Below are 20,258 nucleotides of genomic sequence, written 5' to 3'. Positions count from 1 at the left end.
CATGTTCATTTTATCTGATTTCTGCTTTGTGCTCATTACTCTGTTTAGATCTGCTTTCGTTGTTATTATTTAGCTGTTTAGCGATGAAGAAGATATGGTTTGTTAGGATCGCAGTCTCTGTCACCTTTTTGGTGTTTACAGCTTTTTAGTAGTGCGCTTATTTTGTGTCAGTGGTTCCGAGTTGCTTTTTACCATTTCCGATCTTAGCGTAGTTGATCAAGTTATCTTTCCCTCTTTATGATGTCTCTATTCTAGCTTGATCAGTTTAGTTTAGTTACTTGATCAGTTCCTTTCCCTTAGTTTAAAACTTAACCCACTTAAAAGCGTGGCCGCAGCCAAACCTCCCGAATGTCTCAATCCCAACTCCACTCGCATCTGTCCCTGTGGGATTCGACCCTTACTTCCCTTTACTAATCTATAGTATTGTGGGTTAAGATCTTGAAAGCCCTGAGTCTCTCCGTTCACACACCCAACGACCAGTAGTTATCAGCCAGCTTGAACCGTATGTTGTCTGACTTGATCAAGTTGTGCATGATCTACATGTTTTAATTTACATGTGAACACTGATTACTTAAGTTTAAGGGAAAATCCAGCTTTCAGGAGCGATCAAAAGAGCCTAAAGGATTTACTGCAGCAGGTAATTCAGTCACCGGAGCAACACTTGCGTGTTCGCAAATTGATGGGATACAAGTTCACTATTGAGTATAAAACGGGGGTGTCGAACAAGGCGGTTGATGCGCTGTCGCGCAGAGATGAAGATGTGGCCCTGTTGGCGGCAATTGCGCAGCCTATTCTGGACTTGATTGCCTTGCTTAGGTAGGAGACAACAATGGAGAAGGACTTGTTGGAGTTAAAACATGCGATTGAGTCAGGCACGGCTCCCCATAACTTATCCTTCTGTGACGGGCTAGTGTATCATGGAAGATGAATTTATGTGAGCAATACTTCGCAGTTTAAGGAGGCCTTGTTGTTTGAACACCAAGACACACTTCAGGCTGGTCACCCCGGGTTTGATCGGACGTTGAGAAGATTGTCGGCAGTTTTCTTCTGGCCGGGGATGGGCCGAGATGTGAAGCGTTACGTAGCGGCCTGTGTGGAATGCCGAGATGTGAAGCATTACGTAGCAGCCTGCAACCCCTGCCGATTCCATCGCAGGTTTGGGAGGATGTTTCGATGGACTTCATCACTGGCCTGCCGCTGTCAAGGGGTTTCAGGACGATTATGGTTGTGGTTGATCGGCTTACGAAATATGCATATTTCGCGCCTCTGCCTGCGCGCTTCGATGCCCTTCGCGTAGCACGCTTTTTCATTGATACAATGGTGAAACACCATGGATTTTCGAATATATTGGTTTCGGACAGGGATCTGATATTTCTCAGCGATGTATGGGATGCGTCACTCTGAGCGGGACTAAACTGCATTTCTCGACTGCGTATCATCCTCAGTCGGATGGTCAGACGGAGGTTCGCAACCGCGGCTTGGAACAGTATTTGAGGGCGTTCACTGCCGACAGACCGACTAAATGGGCTAACTTCTTGCCGTGGGCGGAACTAGCACTAAATTGTTTCCACCACGAAGGACTTGGGACGTTACGTTATCGGGTGCTTTATGGCAGACACCCGCCGGATTTGGTGGTAGCTCAACCGTCGGCGACTACACCGCCGTCTGTGGCAGAATTGATTTGAGTAGCGTGGAGCACTATTGGTTGTTCTCTGTCGTAATCTGGAATGAGCTCAGCAGCGTATGACCGATAGTGCTAATCGACATCGCCGTGATGTTTCATTTGAAGTAGGCGATAAGGTGTTACTCAAGCTTCAACAATACCACCAACATTCGTTGGCTAAGCCTCTATCGGCTAAGCTTGCTAGGAGGTTTTTTAGACCTTTCGAGGTGACGGAGAAGGTGGGGCCAGTGGCCTACAGGTTGAAACTTCTGAAGGGGGCCCAGATACATGACGTCTTTCACGTCAACTTGCTCAGGCCGTTTGTGGAAGGAGTCTGACAGGGTGAAGGTGTTTCCCTACCAGAGGAGTTTGTGGGATCGCAACCAGTCATGTTACCGGTGCGGATTTGGGAGCGTAGGGTGGTTATGCAGAATGGTGACCCGCAGGAGCAAGCTTTGGTTCAGTGGCCGGTTGAAGGGGCCGAGTCAAACACGTGGGAACCTTTGAAGGAGGTGACTAAGCGCTTTCCATACCTCCTTGAGGACAAGGAGCCTCTTATCGGGTAGGGAGTTGATACGAGTAGAGCCGAGCAGGTATTGCAGAGTGTGGACGAGGAGGCAGAACTGGTCGAAGAGAACGTCGATAACCAGGCCAAGACCGCTGCGAGGGGAAGAACAATGGGAAGGAGTCCGAGACCCAAGAGGCAGGCGCGCACACCGGCGCGCTACAAAGACTTTGTGTCTCATTAGTGAGGCGTTGTTTTATTTATTTTAGAGATGTTATCTTCTTTATTTTTGCTCTTTCGATATTCAGAAACAATTAGTTTTTATTAAGTTGACTCGAGCGAATTATAAGCTCCATTGCGGGTTTTCTTTGTTGGTTCTTTTCCGGAATGCATAAGAGAGTCGAACCAACCCTAGGGTCCTTAGTCTTATAAATAGGGAATCATTATTCATCAATAATATCAGAAAATTATCCCTAAGTTTATTTCTTTCTTTTTACGCAAGTTTGTTCTTTGTTTTCTCTCAAACCCTAATTAGGGCTTGATTTTGGTTGCTCGATGGAATTCTCTTCCGCAAACGGACCGTGGTTACTATCGATACGAGTCACATTGTATCATAATCTCAAGACACTTCAAACTAATTGGAACTTGGAAAACCTTCCAACTTTTCTAGTTATCCTCTTTGATATTATTTGCACTCAAAAAAGGTGCAATTTTGTTTTTGTTTTTGTTTTTGTTTTTGTTTTTGATTTTTTTTTATAGTTTAGTAAATTATACGTGTTCAGTAATTTTGATGTATTGGGCAATAATAAAATATCAAGGCTATATTCGGATTTGATATACTATAAATTTGGGGGAAATTGCCTGAAAAATCTAACAGCTAAGCTTTAATTAATTATAAAATATGCTGCATATGCAACAAAGCCAACAAAATATAAACCCTATCAATTATGATAAACAGCCATTCTTCCGTACACTTTTATTTTAATTTTCTGAATTTTCTAAATATGCAATACCGTTTGTATAGAATATGTATATTTTGAAAGTATAACATATGTACTTTTTACTTTTTAGATATCCAACCCCTTTAGTACAATTTTTTGACTATATCATAATTAATCCAATAAAAATTATGTCTCAAAATATCATCATTATTTCCTGATTTGTGCATCGACATGCATGATTTGCTTCGGAGTATAATTCATAATATAATTTTAAATACTAAAAACAGAAATTCATAAATTCAGAGGACTAATTATCAGCAAAGAATGTTATGTCACAATCAGCGGGATATTGTGACCGCTGACCATTCCCTTTTTGCTGAAATGGAAGCTTTGAATTCCTTAATTATCTCGAACTTTTGCTGCAATTACGTTTTAGTGTTTGTAATTTGTGTAGATTTTACTCTTTATATGTAGTACTATAACACTAGTTCACCCACGAGCTAAAGAAAATTAAAACAAGCGGCTACTTGTTACTCCATAATTTATGTCGAATTTTGCTTGCTATATGTTTTTAATTTTAATTTAATTATAAACCATATATATAAAGTCATCACTTTATTGTAGTGAAATTAACTGCACTAGAAAAAAAATTAAATTAAATGACTTAATGCCAAAAAAAGGAAATTGTAATGAGTGATTGACATTAATAAAACTGCTATGGACATGGAGATGGAGGTGACCAGTAAATCAAAAAAAAGGAAGACTTATCTTAGTTATCTACCAAAGGAAAAAGACGATAACTAGTACTGGAGTACATATTTACATATTATAATAGTAGAGCTAGACATATGTATATATCCACAGTAATCTGTACATTGACTTGTGGATAAGCTTATTTGTCACTTTCTTTGTCATTGCAACTCGAAATTGATAGAAAATTACATTATATATTCCCTTAGCCGAAAGTTCATATAATAAACGTACAATCACATAGTATATAGTTAATGAGTCGAACTAGCTTATCTCAAATAGGAAAAAGGAAAAATATTATATTAAATGGAAATATTAGCCAAATTGTCCTTTTTTCCTTCATTAATGAATAAACGAATCTTACTACATTTACAATATTTACACGAATTTTGTGAAATTTTCAATTTTTGTTCTAATATAATTACAATGTTATACGATTATATATACTCCTATTTTGTTAGATTTTAAATTCGTATAAATTGTGCATATAAGGGTATTCAAATATTTTTAACACCATAGAAACTTTTACTTATATTTAGGTGTAACTAAAATAAGGTGTTGCTTCGTGTATATATCATGATCGTTATTCATGTATATGCATTAAAAGTAATGCCCATAGATATAAATAAACTACGGGCCAATTTATCCACAATTACTCACAGAGTAAGTCCAACCCTAAATATTACTACTCCAACGTAGGCATTGGCTAATATATTTGAGTAATAAAATTATGAAGAATAAAATGAAATTTATTACTTGTTGATTGAGTTTGTATTCCGGTTTTGAATCATAGAGTTTAAAATCTGTGCACATCCACATACTCCGTATATGGGAATTCATGATTTGTAATTTCTATTACTATACTTTTATAAGTGCACATATATAGTGTAAAATGTGACATGAAAAATGTACATTAGTGGTAATAGTGCAGCTCTAATTAAAAAGATAATGAGCGGGTTTCAACTTTCATGTGATGGAGATGACTTCATGGTTTGCAATAATAACCTCAGGCTATCACCATCACGACCCCTTTTTCATGAACAAAAGTGGAAAATTGGAGATTTTAAGGCATTCTCTTCTACAGTGTTCACATTTCTCATCCAATCCACCTTTTTCTTCTTATCTAGAGAGAGAGAGAGAGAGAGAGAGTATGTGTGTGTAATATGTATAGCGTATAAATGGGGTTGGAGAGGAAGGGAGACAGAGAGAGAGAGATCAGAATTTGAAATGACAAGGGCTGTGAAAAGCTAAGTTTGGGAAAATGAGCATTGTGATTTATGAGGCAAGCCATCTAGTATTAGTGTTTGGTGCACCATTCTATGCATTTTTCTCCCCTTTGCCTATCCCTTGTCTCCCCCTCTTCAAATCAGTCCAAAACACACACCACACACACTGTCTCTAACCCCTCTCTATCCCAATATATATACACCAATCCATAGAACATATGTTTGTACCCCTGTCTCCTTCAAAACCCTAACCTTTTCTCCCATCCCCAAAACCAAAACTCCACATACAAACCATGCAAACACATTTCTTCCCACACATGTCTTGCTTGTACAACAATTTGGACGGCGATGACGAAGACGACGACTGCTCCACCCTCCTCTCCCTCGGCCCGCCCGGCCAGCCGAACCTCCAAAAGTACCACCCCAGCTTCGCAGCGTACAAGCAGCACCAAATCCCTAGTAATCCTGCAGAGAACGGCGGCGTCACCGTGGCCCTCCACATCGGCCCACCCCCAATTCCTTCCTCATCCGTAAACCCTAGCGACATGGCAGCTGCGGAAGGGCAGTACTGGATCCCCACACCGGCCCAAATCCTCGTCGGCCCCACCCAATTCTCCTGCTCCATCTGCAGCAAAACCTTTAACAGATACAACAACATGCAGGTACCAATTTCTATATATCCTCTTCAATTCCGTAGCAAATCATCTTCAATTCCTCAATTGTGGCAGATGCATATGTGGGGGCACGGATCGGAGTACCGGAAGGGGCCGGAGTCGCTGCGGGGGACGAAGGCGGCGTCATCGATCCTGCGCGTGCCGTGCTACTGCTGTGCGGAGGGGTGCAAGAACAACATATCGCACCCGCGGTCGAAGCCTCTCAAGGACTTCCGCACGCTGCAGACGCACTACAAGCGGAAGCACGGCAGCAAGCCCTTCGGCTGCCGCAAGTGCGGGAAGCCCTTCGCCGTCCGCGGAGACTGGCGTACGCACGAGAAGAACTGCGGGAAGCTCTGGTTCTGCATCTGCGGCTCCGACTTCAAGCACAAGCGCTCCCTCAAGGACCACGTCCGTGCCTTCGGCCACGGCCACGCCCCACACAACGAGAGCCTCTACGCCTTCGAACAGCCGGATGACGACGAGGATGAGGACGAGGACGACGTTAATTGATTAAGCTAGGGTTTAGTTGAAATTTTTTTAGGTTGGGGATTTTTAATTAGATAGTAGTATGTGAATTGTACTCGATCGAACATGTGAATCTTTGCTGCTGCCAGTGCCAATTTCTTCTTTTTCTTTTCCTATTCATCCTGGTCAGATTATTGATTAGTGACTCTTTGGCATTTAGTGTGAAAGAATGGAGAGAGAGAGAGAGACAAATAGTAGAGTGAAAGCCATGCTTCGACACTTATTAATGTTGGTAGTGGCAGTTACATGAAATTGAATATCTGATTAAATACATAATTATATTGTGTTCAAAGAAATATAAGAAATGAGTACAGGTCTGAGGATCTACTGTTGATCACCTTGAAACACATGCTCCATAGATTTCTTTCACGCATTTCTCACTGGAAAACACACACTAGAAGACAGGGAGGGAGAGAGAGAGGAGAGAAACTACTAACACTTTGATGGGGCTAAATGTCAGTGGGTAACAATGGACCACTGGAAGTTTCTGTTTTTGGGGTTTCACCCAAAGGATTACCTTTTACCTTTTCAGACCAACAACAAACAGATACTACATAACATGTTGCAGAAACACTGTTCTTACCATCTTTAACCTTAATAACAACAATAACATTATACATACATATTGTGCATGGCTTACACATTCTACAGTGTCAACATCCTATCAAGCCCCTCTTTTTGGCTTGCTTTTTTGTCATCATTTTTTTCTTGCTCGTGTCTCTTTGTAAATTGCCTAATATCTGTGCAGGAAATTGATTGATTTGGGCATGCATGCATCCATCTCTTTTTTTTTTGGAACACTCTCTTTTTCATTGCCTTCTTCCTTGATATATCGCTCACATCAACCCATGGTCTTGCTTCCCATACTTTCTTGATTTATGATACCAATATGGGTGGGGAGATATCTCCAAATCTGTGGCGCTATCAGATTTCTTCAATTGGGTAACTTATGTTGGTGGCTTATTTTTACAAGCAATAGAGGAATTTAGTGGGATTTGGTATCATAGGGTTTAACTCGGAATTATGCAAATCAATATTTGAATCTTTTCATGTTTAGGAAAATTACTCATTTTAATTTGCTTCGTTTTTTGGGTGGAAGGTTTTTCTAATTATTTACTACTACTATTTTGAAAGAATTATACTTTATCCGTGTACAAAAAAGTCATGATAATGGACGAGATAGATTTTAATGCTCAATTGTTAAAGTATGAGAAGGAATAAGAAAAAATGGTCCATAAAAAGTTGTTAAAGTTTTAGACCACAATATGTATAAGTTGTAAATAAAAAATACATGAAACTACTATTAGTATTATTTTATTTATATTTTATCTAAGAGAATAGACAATGTTCTCTCTAAATTGTAACAAGCAAATGAAATAGATAAAGTTCTCTCTAAATTTTAACAAGCAAATGAAATATTTGACCATGCTTGTCTCATCTCGTATCTTAGTAAACAAAATTTATTAGATTTTCCCTTCTATAAAATTGGTAAAAGTTTTGATAATCTTTTGATATCTACCTCCTTTATTGAGATATATGTTGAGATTAAAGGGGCTCGAGCCAGTGGCGGATCCAGACCCCGAAAATAGCGGGCGGAATTTAATATTTAAATATTAAATATTTAATTTAATATTATTTTTAATAATAAAATAAATAATTTTATATTACTATTTAAGTAGCACTAGCTTCATTAATAAAATATAAACATGCATTAGCTTGCAAATATATATTATCCATTTAAAAATATAAAATTATTGTAAATATTTTATACATTAAAAATCATCGTAAATAATAGAGTAAAGGTCAAAATTGGTCCTGAATTATAAATACTTTAGGATAAAAAGCCATTAACACTAGATTAAAAATGATTTTAACTAAATAAGAAATGTAACAACATAATGCAAATTAGTAAAAGTTTAGATTTCATAAAGTATTTAAAGGAATTATTTTGATAATAAGAAGAAATATGAATTGATAAAATTAAAAAGTAACAAATGGAAAAATATGTTCATGTTAAGGGTTGAACCCTAGACCTCTTAGTTAAAAAGACAATAATCAAACCATTGGACTACTAATTTTATATGACATTTATTGAAAATAAATACTTTTTTACACTCCACGGAGGGGGCAGATATATTATTTTCGGCTCAATTCAAGGGAAAGTTTAGGCTCTCCGAATGGCCGGGAGGGGGCAACCCCCCTGAGATCCGTCACTGGCTCGAGCAAGCCAAGCCAAGGCTGTGGCTCTACCCATCCCTATCTTGCCTCCTTCAAATTAAAGAGCCGTTTTTTTTCTCTTCAATTATGGCAACAATTAAGTCAGCTGGTAAACCATAGTTAGAATTTACTAAAAAACAAATATGGAAAATGACAGTCAATTACTCAAAAATAAAGTCTGACAAATCAGAAATTGCTGTTTGTTAAGTAATTAATCAGATGAATGACGTATGCATAGCGTCAATTGCTCCCCACGAATCAACGATCTCATAGTTTCATTGCACCTCTACATATATCTAAACGCTCTATACCTACCTAGATTCCCCTACCGGCCATCAAATTTTTACGTATGTACATCTAAGTTTTATACTGTACTTTATTTTATAACATAATGTATCTCACTGATACGAGCCTTATCTAGTTTAACATATCTTCTTTTATTATTTTGTTTAGATATTATAGGAATTTAACATATCTTTTTGTATCCACACATATTATAAATATGTGTGGAGTCTTCCATAATTTTCAGTCAATCAATATATGAAATTATCATTCTTTTGGCTCAATTGAGTAGCAAACAAGAAACATTTCCTAAGGTTGCCGACGAGGCTGATCTCGCGCTCAACCGCCCCTTTTTGCCGTCCAAGTCACGACCCAACGTTGGGTGCTCGACAACGACGACATCTCGTTTTTTGATTTTGTGTGGAAATCGACGTTACGGATTTAGGTCCTTAACAACTAGTGCTTTCATCCCATGCTCATCCTCCGTCTTCGTCATCCATATTCCCCAAATAAATCACCAATATCAAAAAAATATTCAGTCACATCACCTGCCCGATCACCTCCCACTGTCGAGCTTCACCGCCGCCGTTCAACGTCATCATGTTGCGCAACTACACCGAAGTGGGGCGTTATGAACAACTATTCGATCAATTGAATGCCGCTATGTCTAGGTTGGAAACACGTTGTGACAAAATCGAACGGCGTAGAACAAACTTGCTTGCGTCTAAAGCAACGTATGCACAACAGGCTTGCTACGATTCCCGTAAAGAGATTCGTGCGCCTCCGCGGCCGGAGCCACCTCCTCATCAGCCGCCAGACCCGATGTACTCACAGCGAACCCGCCGCTATCCGCCCCACAGTCAGTCGCGGCCTAGAACACCTCCTTACACCTCTGGGTCGTCATCGTATTTCAGCCCAGATATGTACGGTCCGCAGCCGTATTCTTGTTCAGACTGGGAACAACCTGGAGTGCTTAGCGACTACTACGACCCGCCGCACGAGCGCTCTAATTCTAGCCGGTATTCCGTCCGACGGAATGCCTACCGGCCACCTGGAGAGCTCAGCGGCTACTACGAGCCGCCGCATGCACGCTCTAATTCCAGCTGGTATTCTGCCCGACAGAAAGTCTACTGGCCTCCGCGCAACGCCTTCACCTCTGGGGATCAGTTCGCGGAGCAGGAACGGCCACTCCGACAGCCACATTGCGCTCGCCAAAGCCCGAACTCGGGTTGGTCTTCGCTAGAATCGCACCAGCAGTCGTTTCTGCATGTGAAAAACCAGACTTGATAGGATCTGCCCTCCCAAACGTCCGGTCGCCGTGTTGGAAAGATTCGCGCTCCCCCGTTGCCAGAACATCCGCCACAGCTGACTCCCCCAAACCTGTTGTGCCAGCAGCCCCAAAACCGGAACCAGCGCCCCACGTTCCCAAGCTCTCGTACCCCCACACGCCCGCAGCTCGTGCTCGACCAGAAGCCACCGCTATGGTCAGATCGTCAGCTACAGCAGCCAAGTACAACATCGACTATTGAGCTTCCGCCCTACGCCGCACCGAGCCCTTGCCAGCCCTTGCTATCGATGTCCGTGAAAGCTCCATTATGCGCCTCTCCTCGTCAACCGCAAGCGGGTGTCTCAAGCTCAAGGAAAAAGGAGTGGAAAATTGATTCGCACGATGGTGAAGAGAAGAGGGACGAGATGTTGATAGTACTTAGTAATAATGTGTGGAATCAGAAAGAGATAAGGAAGGAGAATGACTCTATTACCAAAAGAGAAGATGAGGTCAACAACACCTTTCTGAGGCTGATCGAGAAAGAGATGACACCTGAAGCTCTTGATTCTAGTTTGGAGTCAAAAGAAAAGGATTTACGTATGCATCCTGAAAAGCAGAGCAAAATCGCGAGGATGGACAAGGCTGCTTTTGAGATACAAAAGTACAACCTTGAAGAGGAAAGTGAAGAGAAGATAAGGTTATTTGAGGATGAGATTAGAGTCAAGACTGTAAAATTGGTTACGAAGAAGACCGCAATCAGCAACACAAAGAAAATATTGAAAAAGAGAGGGCAGTCTTGTGCGTTTGATCAAGGGGGAGTTGCCTCGCCGAAGCTTCTGATTTCAACTCTCATTTTTGCTTCGTGGTTCCCACCTTGAGGACAAGGTGGATTTTAACCGTGGAGGAGTTGATACGAGCCTTATCTAGTTTAGCATATCTTCTTTTATTATTTTGTTTAGATATTATAGGAATTTAGCATATCTTTTTGTATCCACACATATTATAAACATGTGTGGAGTCTTCCATAATTTTCAGTCAATCAATATATGAAATTATTATTCTTTTGGCTCAATTGAGTAGCAAACAAGAAACATCTCCTAAGGTTGCCGACGAGGCTGATCTCGCGCTCAACCGCCCCTTTTTGCCGTCCAAGTCACGACCCAACGTTGGGCGCTCGACAACGACGACATCTCGTTTCTTGATTTTGTGTGGAAATCGACGTTACGGATTTAGGTCCTTAACACTCACATTCTAAAATTTTACAATATTATTATCGTTAGTACCTAATTAATTATATGTATAAGACAACATTTTTTGTGATAGTAAAAATGGAAATAATGTTTGGGATATTGGCATCTAATGTCACGAAAATTTCAAAAAATTGGATTTTTCCCACGAACTTTAAATTTGGCAAATAATGTCACGAACTTTACCCCGGGTTTGTTTTTTCCCACAAATGAAAAAAATCATGTTATTTTAATAGATTGAAGAACAATTTTGGAGGGTGTGCTTCAAGAAAAACTATCTTCAAAGATTGAAAAACTTGAAGTTCTCAAAATTGTTGTCGAGAAATTACGAAAAAAAATCGTATCATAATATTATTTATGGGATTTTTTCATTCGTGGGAAAAAACAAACCCGTGGTAAAGTTCTTGATATTATTTGTCAATTTTAAAGTTCGTAAGAAAAACCCAACTTTTTGAAGGTTTCATGATATTAGATGTCAATATCTCATAGGCCATGTTTGGTTGCCAGGATTCTGTCTGGGAAAGTAATCTGATTCCTTAAATTTTAAATTCCTGTGTTTGTTTCGATTTTTAATCAAACTGGGAAAGTAATCAGAATCCCAAGAACAAGGAAAGTTAGTACAACTTTCCAGAATTCTGAATTCTAACTTTTTTTAGGTATTCTTTTTCCCAGTTTTAGGATTCTTACATATTTAATTATTATTATTATTATTATTATTATTATTATTATTATTACAATGTTTTAAAAATAATTTTAAATTACAAATCATACATAATTTCAGAATAATAAATAACTATAATTAAAATGATCATAATTATAACTTTGTATTATAATATTTATATATAATTTTTATTATCATAATAATAATTAATAACTTATTAAATAATTAAAATATAATTATATAATATAAATTATATTGTAATAAATAATAATTATTATTTTATAAATTAATAATTAATAAAATCGTAGTGAAATTCTAAATTATAAAATTTATTTAATTATAATATCCTTAAATATTATAATAGTAATAATAATAATAATAATTATTATTATTATTATAATCATTTATGATTATAATACTCCATGTAACTATAATTATACTTCTATTATTATATATTGTGATGGATGATTCATATTTAAACTATCCATCATAATAATAAATATATAATAATATAATTGTCATCATTTGTAATTAATAATTTATTAAAAAATTATTATTCTTTTTATAAATAAAATAATAATAAGTCTATCTTTAGTTTGGTGGTTAAATGAAATACAAAATTTAAAATCTTTGTATTCTCCAAACACAGGAAAGTAAAGTTATTATTAATCATATTCTAGAGATTCATTTTCTAGGAATCATATTCCTTGCCAACTTTACTTTCACGCCAACCAAACATGGCCATAATGTTTTATGAAAGAAAACATAGAGAAACAAAACTCTGCACAGAAACTAAAGATGATGAACAAGAAATCGAGGCAAGTTATGGTGAATTTGGTCAAGAATTTGGCGCCATTTTTCAAACTCTTTACAAAATGGAAGTAAATGCAACCGTATATTGATGAGAATAATTTAATTGCAACACAGATTTTACAGATGCTGTGATAATTATTCGCATATTAATGCACACATTTCTGTTGATGGATTAATATACGTGAAGTCGATTACAATTGAATGTACTGAATGTGATGGATACATAACATATTTTTCTAGTGTGGATTGATTGGTCGGAAATTATATGCAGTTTGAAGTGGACGTATGATTATGGAGAATGATTTTTACTTTATTAAAGGATAAAATTGTAAGTTTATAATAGTAACATTTTAATCTAATAATATGGAGATAAGAAGGACGTTTACAACATTTCCGTTTGATCCTAAGATAAAATTAGGCTCGCCTATAGCTAGCTAGCATTCTAAGGCGTCAACTTTATTATGGATTGATGATAGTTCAAAAATACCATATATAGTTCTTCCACCAATTTTTTTAAAGTCTTCATTTTAGAGTTTATACTCAAAAGAAAACTAGTGAGATGGGAAATTCAAGACACTTTTCGATCAAGAATATCCCAATTCAATATTATAATTGTAGTAGATTAGACCTAGATTTTAGGATTTTCTTTGTGTTCTATACCCCCACATACGACACATCCATGTTGAATTACAATTCAATAATTCTTCTAGAAAAAAAATACTAGTATGTGATTGTAGATGAGGTCTAGATTTTAGACTCCCTGTGAATTCATTCTCTCCCTCTCCCACCTAAATTTGGACAAAACAAAACCAAACAAATTAAAAATTTTAAGTCAAATTAAAAAATCAAAGTCCCATCAGATGTGATGGGAATCTGCAAAATTAGAGATAAAAGATGAAGAAGACAAGTAATATATTATTGCAGGATAAGATATGTATATATGCACAGAATTTATATGGGTGAATAATTTATAGTCTTTTACCTAATTACAAAGTTTATAGTTTGTCAGTCTTCAGAGGGTTCTTGAATGAACAACCAGACAACTCTCAGAATTTTCTGAGCCATCCCATTTTTATATGAGATTTTATGGCTGAAAAAAATCTACTGACTAACTTCTATTTTTTCCTTTTTAAATCGAGCAATATATACAATTCTACAGGTGTACGTGATTTTGGATCAGTCTAGATGTTGGCCGACTGAAATCACTCTCTCATAGCTTGATTTATTTCTGTGTAATTGGTACTGATTAAATTGGATTTAAAATAGAGTTTCTGATTCTGATGAATGACTTTGTGCTCCATTTTGATGTTAACATTGGGTACAACTGAAAGAAATAAACCATTAATTTATAGTACCTCAAATGAATATAAGTTTGAACGCGTACAATTCAGCTTTTACACTCCATTATTTTTATTATTTGTAATGAAATTATAATAATACATGAATATTAATGCTGCAAAATTTGATAGAGTCATGTGGTAAAAAAAACGCTAAAATATTAAACAAATAATTATGTGGTTTGAATTTAGGCTAACAGTTTCGGTTAGCTACTTTGCTTAATTGAAGCACATTTCTAACATGTTGAGTGATGAAGCGGCGAATTTTCGATGGTAATTAATGCACGTAAAAATAAATTACGACACAGAGGTTTTACGTGGTTCGATTTACTGAGGTAAATCTACGTCCACGGGGAGAAATGGGGGCAGGTTTGTATTGCTTGATCTGCGAATTACAGCTTACAACACTGGCCTGCTTTATGATATTCTCTCTAAAGAGCTTTTTTAGAGTTTAAAAGAAGAAGCAGAAGACCTTATCTATCAGATCTAGGTTCTATTTATACAAAGGACCAAGATCGTGGCATGCAGCATTTACTAGGTAGTGGATGTCGTGGAGATCGTGGCGATCTTGCATGGGTCCACTATCATGCATGAGTTAATGACTGCTTGACACCACTAAATAGATCGTGGGTGTAGTGGAGGTGGAAATCCTGCATGAGTCCACTATCTCCTAGTTCGGTCAAATACTGAGACCGAACTGCTGAATTATTGCCGAGCAGCTTTTGCCGATCTGAGAGTAGAGCTTGATGCCGACCTGAGAGCAGAGCTTGATGAGTTGGCTTTCACCGAGCTGTAGGCTGGGGCCGAACTCTTTGGTTGTACCGAACTGAACTCTTTAGTCACGCCGGACTGATACTCTTTAGTCATGCCGAACTGATACTCTGTCTTGGGCTTTACTGCTGTTGGGCTTGTTTAGTACGTACTCCATCACTACCCCCCCCCGAAAAGCGAAGTGAATCACTTCGGCATTCTGGAAAAAAGTATGGGGTAAGTTGATGTTTGTCCACGGTCTCATGAAGTGAACTCTTCTTTGACCGGACTTGGTTTGTGTCCTAATTTGGCGAGTTTTATCGCTCGGATCGGACTTTCCGTTGTCCTAATTTGGGGATCGGACTTTCCCTTGTCCTAATTTGGGGATCGGACTTTCCCTTGTCCTAATTCGGCGAGTTTTATCGCGTGGATCGGACTTTCCCTAGTCCTAATTCAGGCAAGTTTTATCGCGAGAATTGGACTTTTGTTGCAGTTCGTTTCAGACGAAGTGCTTGTTTAAGCTGAATTGTGGTCTTGTATCCTCTTTAGAAGCTTTGACGCACAATCGTGGGTTTGTTGCAGCTCGTTTCAGACGAACTGCTTGTTTAAGCTGAATTGTGGTCTTGTATCCTCTTTAGAAGCTTTGACTCACAATTGTTTAGCTTGTATATGTTCTAAGAAGGGGATCAGTCTTCGAAGAACAAGATACCTCAGTAACATTTGTAAGAGACGACACGCACAGAGACAGACAAAACACACAAACAAAACGCACAGAGACAAATAAAGACCAAGTAAACCAAATAAAGCACATTGAGCAAACAGGACTCAAGACTGACTGACCGGACTGTCTCTTACAAATGGAACTTTTTGAGGTTGGAAATGTGCCATGTTCGGGGTACCTGTTCTCCTGACATGTGAGCCAATTTGTAAGACCCTTTGCCGAGGACTTCTGATACCCGATACGGACCTTCCCATGTGGGTTCGAGTTTGCCCAGCTTTTCTGCTCGGCTTACTTCGTTGTTTCTCAGGACGAGATCTCCCACTTGAAATTGCAGCTTCTTCACCCTTTGGTTGTAATACCGGGCTACTTGCTCCTTGTACTTGGCTGCTTTTATGCATGCCAATTCTCTTCTTTCTTCGGCAAGATCTAGCTCGGCTCTCAGTCCGTCGTCATTCATTTCTGAGGAGAAATTTAGAGTTCGGGGACTGGGTACGCCGATCTCCACCGGAATTACGGCTTCAGTGCCGTACACCAGACTGTATGGAGTTTCACCATTGGAGGTTGTGGGTGTAGTTCGGTAGGACCATAGGACTTGAGGGAGATTTTCTACCCATTGTCCTTTGGCTTGTTCTAACCGAGCTTTTAACCCTTTCACCAGGATACGATTTGTTACCTCCGTTTGTCCGTTTGCTTGTGGATGAGAGACCGAAGTGAACCGCTGTTGAATATTCAGCTCTTGGCACCAATTCTTGAACGTCTTGTCGGTGAACTGAGTCCCGTTATCCGAGATGAGGATGTGGGGTATGCCAAATCGGCACACTATGTTCTTCCAGACGAAATCCAATGCCTTCGAGCTCGTTATCGTAGCTAATGGTTCAGCTTCTACCCACTTCGTAAAGTAGTCCACGGCAACGACTAGGAATTTCATTTGCCGAGGAGCTTGAGGAAGTGGTCCCACTATGTCTATGCCCCATTGCATGAAAGGCCAAGGGCTTTGCATAGTGGATAGATCGGTCTGCGGCATTCTTGGGATATTTGCATGGATTTGGCACTTCGGGCATGTCTTGACGAGCTGCACTGCTTCTTGTACCAAGGTTGGCCAATAATATCCCCATCTTAGAACTTTTTTAGCTAAAGCTCTAGCTCCGATGTGGCTACCGCACGACCCTTCATGAACTTCTCTGAGGATGTAGTCCGTCTCTTCTGGTCCTACGCACCGCAATAACGGCTGGAGGTAAGACTTTCTAAAGAGGACTCCTTCATGAAGTTCGTACCGAAGTGCTCGGCACGTGATCTTCCGAGCTTCTCTCTTATCTTCGGGCAATTGTCCTTGATCCAGATACTGCAAGATCGGCGTCATCCAGTTCGGCGAGCTGGATATTGAATGTACCTCGGCTTCATCAATGCTTCGATGCATTAATTCTTCCGCCTTTGAACTCGGATCTGAGGCCAACTTACTTAAGGTATCTGCTCGGCTATTTTCCGCTCTGGGAACGCGGATTATCCGAAAATAGGAGAAACTTCGGCTGATGCTTTGCGCTTTGTCCAAATACTTCTTCATTCTCTCGTCACGGGCTTCACTGGTACCCAACATGTGATTTACTATGATTTGTGAATCACAATGGACTTTGAGAGATTTGACGAGCAGACTTTGCGCTAACTGAAGTCCGGCCAGGAGGGCTTCGTACTCGGCTTCATTATTAGTAGTGGGGAATAGGAACCGAAGTGAGTAGGTTACCTCGTGTCCGTCGGGAGCGACGAGTAAAATACCAGCTCCACTTCCCATCTTGTTTGAAGCTCCATCTACGAATCCGCTCCAGCAGTCTGGCGGCTCTACTTCGGATTCCAAGGGCTGTGCAAGTTCGGCATTGGCAGACTTTTTCTGTTCGGCAATGACAGGGATTGCTTGATCGAATTTGGCCTCTGTAAGAAAATCTGCCAAGGCTTGTCCCTTGATGGCTTTCCGAGGTAGGTACTCGATCGAGTGTTCTCCCAGCTCTATGGCCCATTTGGCGATTCTGCCTGATGCTTCTGGCTTGGTCAAAACTTGCCGAAGAGGCAGATCGGTTAAGACACATACCTTGTGAGCATAGAAGTATGGCCGCAGTCTCCTTGCTGCATTTACTAACGCCAGAGCAATTTTTTCCAGAGGTTGATACCTTGTTTCTGGACCTCTTAATGCTCGGCTTGTAAAGTAGATGGGAAACTGCTTTAGGCCTTCTTCTCGTACAAGCACCGCGCTGATGGTTTGATCTGATGCCGCTAAGTATAAGAATATTACTTCGGCTTCGGTTGGAGCAGAGAGAATAGGAAGCTCGGCTAGATAACTTTTGAGCTCGTCAAAGGCCTTTTTCTGCTCGGCTTCCCACTCGAACTTTGGTGCTTTTTTCAACACTTTGAAGAACGGCAGTTGCTTTTCGGCTGCTTGGGAAAGGAATCGATTCAGTGCGGCTAGACATCCGGTTAGCCTTTGCACGTCATGTATGGACTTCGGCATTGCCATGTTTTGAATGACTTGAACTTTTGAAGGGTTTGCCTTGAGTCCGTCCTTTGAAACCCAACAACCCAGAAATTTTCCTGAATCTACCAAAAAGGTACATTTTTGGGGGTTGAGTTTGAGGTTGGCTTTCCGGAGCACGTCGAGAGTGGATTTGAGGTTGTCTTCGTACTCCGAAGTGCTTTTGCTTTTGACAACTATGTCGTCGACATACACTTCAACCTGTTTCCCGATTAGGTGCCGAAAAAGCTTGTCTACCATCCTTTGATAAGTGGCTCCGGCATTCTTTAAACCGAATGGCATCTTTTTATAAGCGAAAATGCCGAAATCGGTGATGAAAGCTGTTTTCGGAGCGTCACTCTCATCCATCAACACTTGGTGATATCCTTTGTATAAATCAAGAAAACAGAAAATTTCGAAGCCGATCAAAGCTTCTACTTTTTTATCTATATTCGGAAGGGGATAGCAATCTTTTGGACAGTGCTTGTTTAGATCGATAAAGTCTATGCACATCCGCCATCCTCCTCCTTTTTTCTTGATCATCACAGGATTGGCCACCCAAGAAGGATATTTCACCTCGAATAGTACATCCGCTTTTAGTAATTGGCGGACTTCGTCATGGATGACTTGGCTTCTTTCTGCCGCAAAGAGTCTTTGCTTCTGTTTTACTGGCCGGATTGAAGGATCAATATTTAACCGATGAGTGATTACCTCGGGGGGCACTCCGGTCATGTCCAACGGAGACCATGCAAAGACATCTTTGTATTCCTTGAGGAGCTGAATGGTCTTTTCCCGGAGTAGAGGCGTTCCTGCGAAGCCGACGTTGACCGTTCTGGATGGATCATCTTCGTATAACTGAACGGTCATTGAGTTCGGCTCTGAAGTGACTTCGGTCATCTCGCTTGCCTCCGACTCCGGTTGCTGTGATTGCTATGCTTGATGGTGCCGAACTGATTGTTCGGCACTTTTTAGCGCAATCTGCAGACATTCTTTTGCTCTCTTTTGATCACCTCGGATGACCGCTATCCCATTTTTAGTGGGAATCTTGATGGTGAGGTGATAAGTAGAGCAAACGGCCCGAACTGTGTTGAGCCAGTCCCTCCCCAGGATGATGTTGTACGGAGACCGAGCTTTCACCACAAAGAACTCGATCATCGTATTGGAGCTTGTAGGCGCTTTTCCCACCGTGATCGGAAGGCTGATAATACCTTCAGGGCGGGTGTCCTCCTGGGCGAAACTTTTCAGAGGAAGTGGAGCCGGACTGAGCCGAGCTGGATCCACTTCCATTTTATCGAAACATTCTTTAAAAAGAATGCTGACTGACGCTCCTGTATCCACAAATACTCTGTGGACCAGTTTGTTTGCCACCCCGGCTTGGATGACAATAGCGTCTTGGTGAGGAGAGATGGCTGGGACGGGATCGGCATCTGAAAATGTAATCACTTCGTCTTTCTTTAGCCTTTTATGTGTTGGTTCCTCTTGATTGGAACCTCTGCGTTCTGCTTTTAGGGACGACTTAGTCTTCCCGGCTGGGAGAGCATCAATAGTCAAGATTACTCCATCGTATTGCGGCTCGTCGTCGTCTTCGGGATCCTCATGTCTTTTCGGATCCTGAGGATTGCAGTTCGCACTTCTCTGCCTTTTGTTCTTTTTCGGCTGCTTGCTTTGGTATTTTTTTAACGTTCCTGTTTTCACAAGAACGTCAATACCTGCAGCCAAATCTCGGCACTCCTCGGTATCGTGACCGTGGGTTTGATGGAAGGAGCAATATTGATCCTGAAGTCGCCGTGCGGCTGATTTCGTCATCCGCTTTGGTTTTTCGAACATATCGGAATGTAGTTCGAAAATTTCCGCTCTTGACTTGTTTAATGGTACGAACTGAGCGGGCGGCTTCTCAGGATTGAGACGTGGTCCCAATCTGCCTTGTACTGGTGCCCTTTGAATTCTTTCAAAAGGAGTTCGGCGAGGAAGCACCTGGTCGCTTTGATCGGGCTTCCTTTTGTCTCCTTGGGATGAGCTGTCTAACGACCGTTTTCGACGGTCTGCCTCATCCGCACGAGAAAACTGGTCCGCAATGTCCCACATTTCTTGAGCTGTTTGCGGACCGCACTCCACGAGCTTTCTGTAGAGAGCTCCGGGCAGGATTCCATTTTGGAATGCCGAGATGACAAGTAGATCATTGAGATTATCTACTTGTAGG

At 40.3% G+C, this 20,258-nt stretch overlaps 1 protein-coding gene across 1 annotated transcript; it reads left to right on the top strand.

Moving 5' to 3' along the window:
• Positions 1–5,104: 5,104 nt before the first annotated feature.
• LOC121794036 (zinc finger protein WIP6-like) lies at positions 5,105–6,384 on the top strand. The gene is made up of 2 exons (XM_042192045.1): positions 5,105–5,747; positions 5,814–6,384. The coding sequence occupies exons 1-2, from the start codon at positions 5,379–5,381 to the stop codon at positions 6,249–6,251; spliced, it is 807 nt and encodes a 268-aa protein (XP_042047979.1). The 5' UTR covers positions 5,105–5,378; the 3' UTR covers positions 6,252–6,384.
• The last annotated feature ends 13,874 nt before the right edge of the window (positions 6,385–20,258 follow it).

This window comes from Salvia splendens, chromosome 3 (assembly GCF_004379255.2).
Source record: "Salvia splendens isolate huo1 chromosome 3, SspV2, whole genome shotgun sequence".
Lineage (NCBI taxonomy): Eukaryota > Viridiplantae > Streptophyta > Magnoliopsida > Lamiales > Lamiaceae > Salvia > Salvia splendens.
This window is presented reverse-complemented; position numbering and strand designations above follow the sequence as displayed.

What these genes read in the sequence shown, in the direction of transcription:
- LOC121794036 (XM_042192045.1), top strand. Translation starts at nt 5,379, where the DNA reads ATGCAAACACATTTCTTCCCACACATGTCTTGCTTGTACAACAATTTG. An exon ending in ACAGATACAACAACATGCAG is followed by an intron (nt 5,748 to 5,813) that starts GTACCAATTTCT and finishes CAATTGTGGCAG; the next exon opens with ATGCATATGTGGGGGCACGG.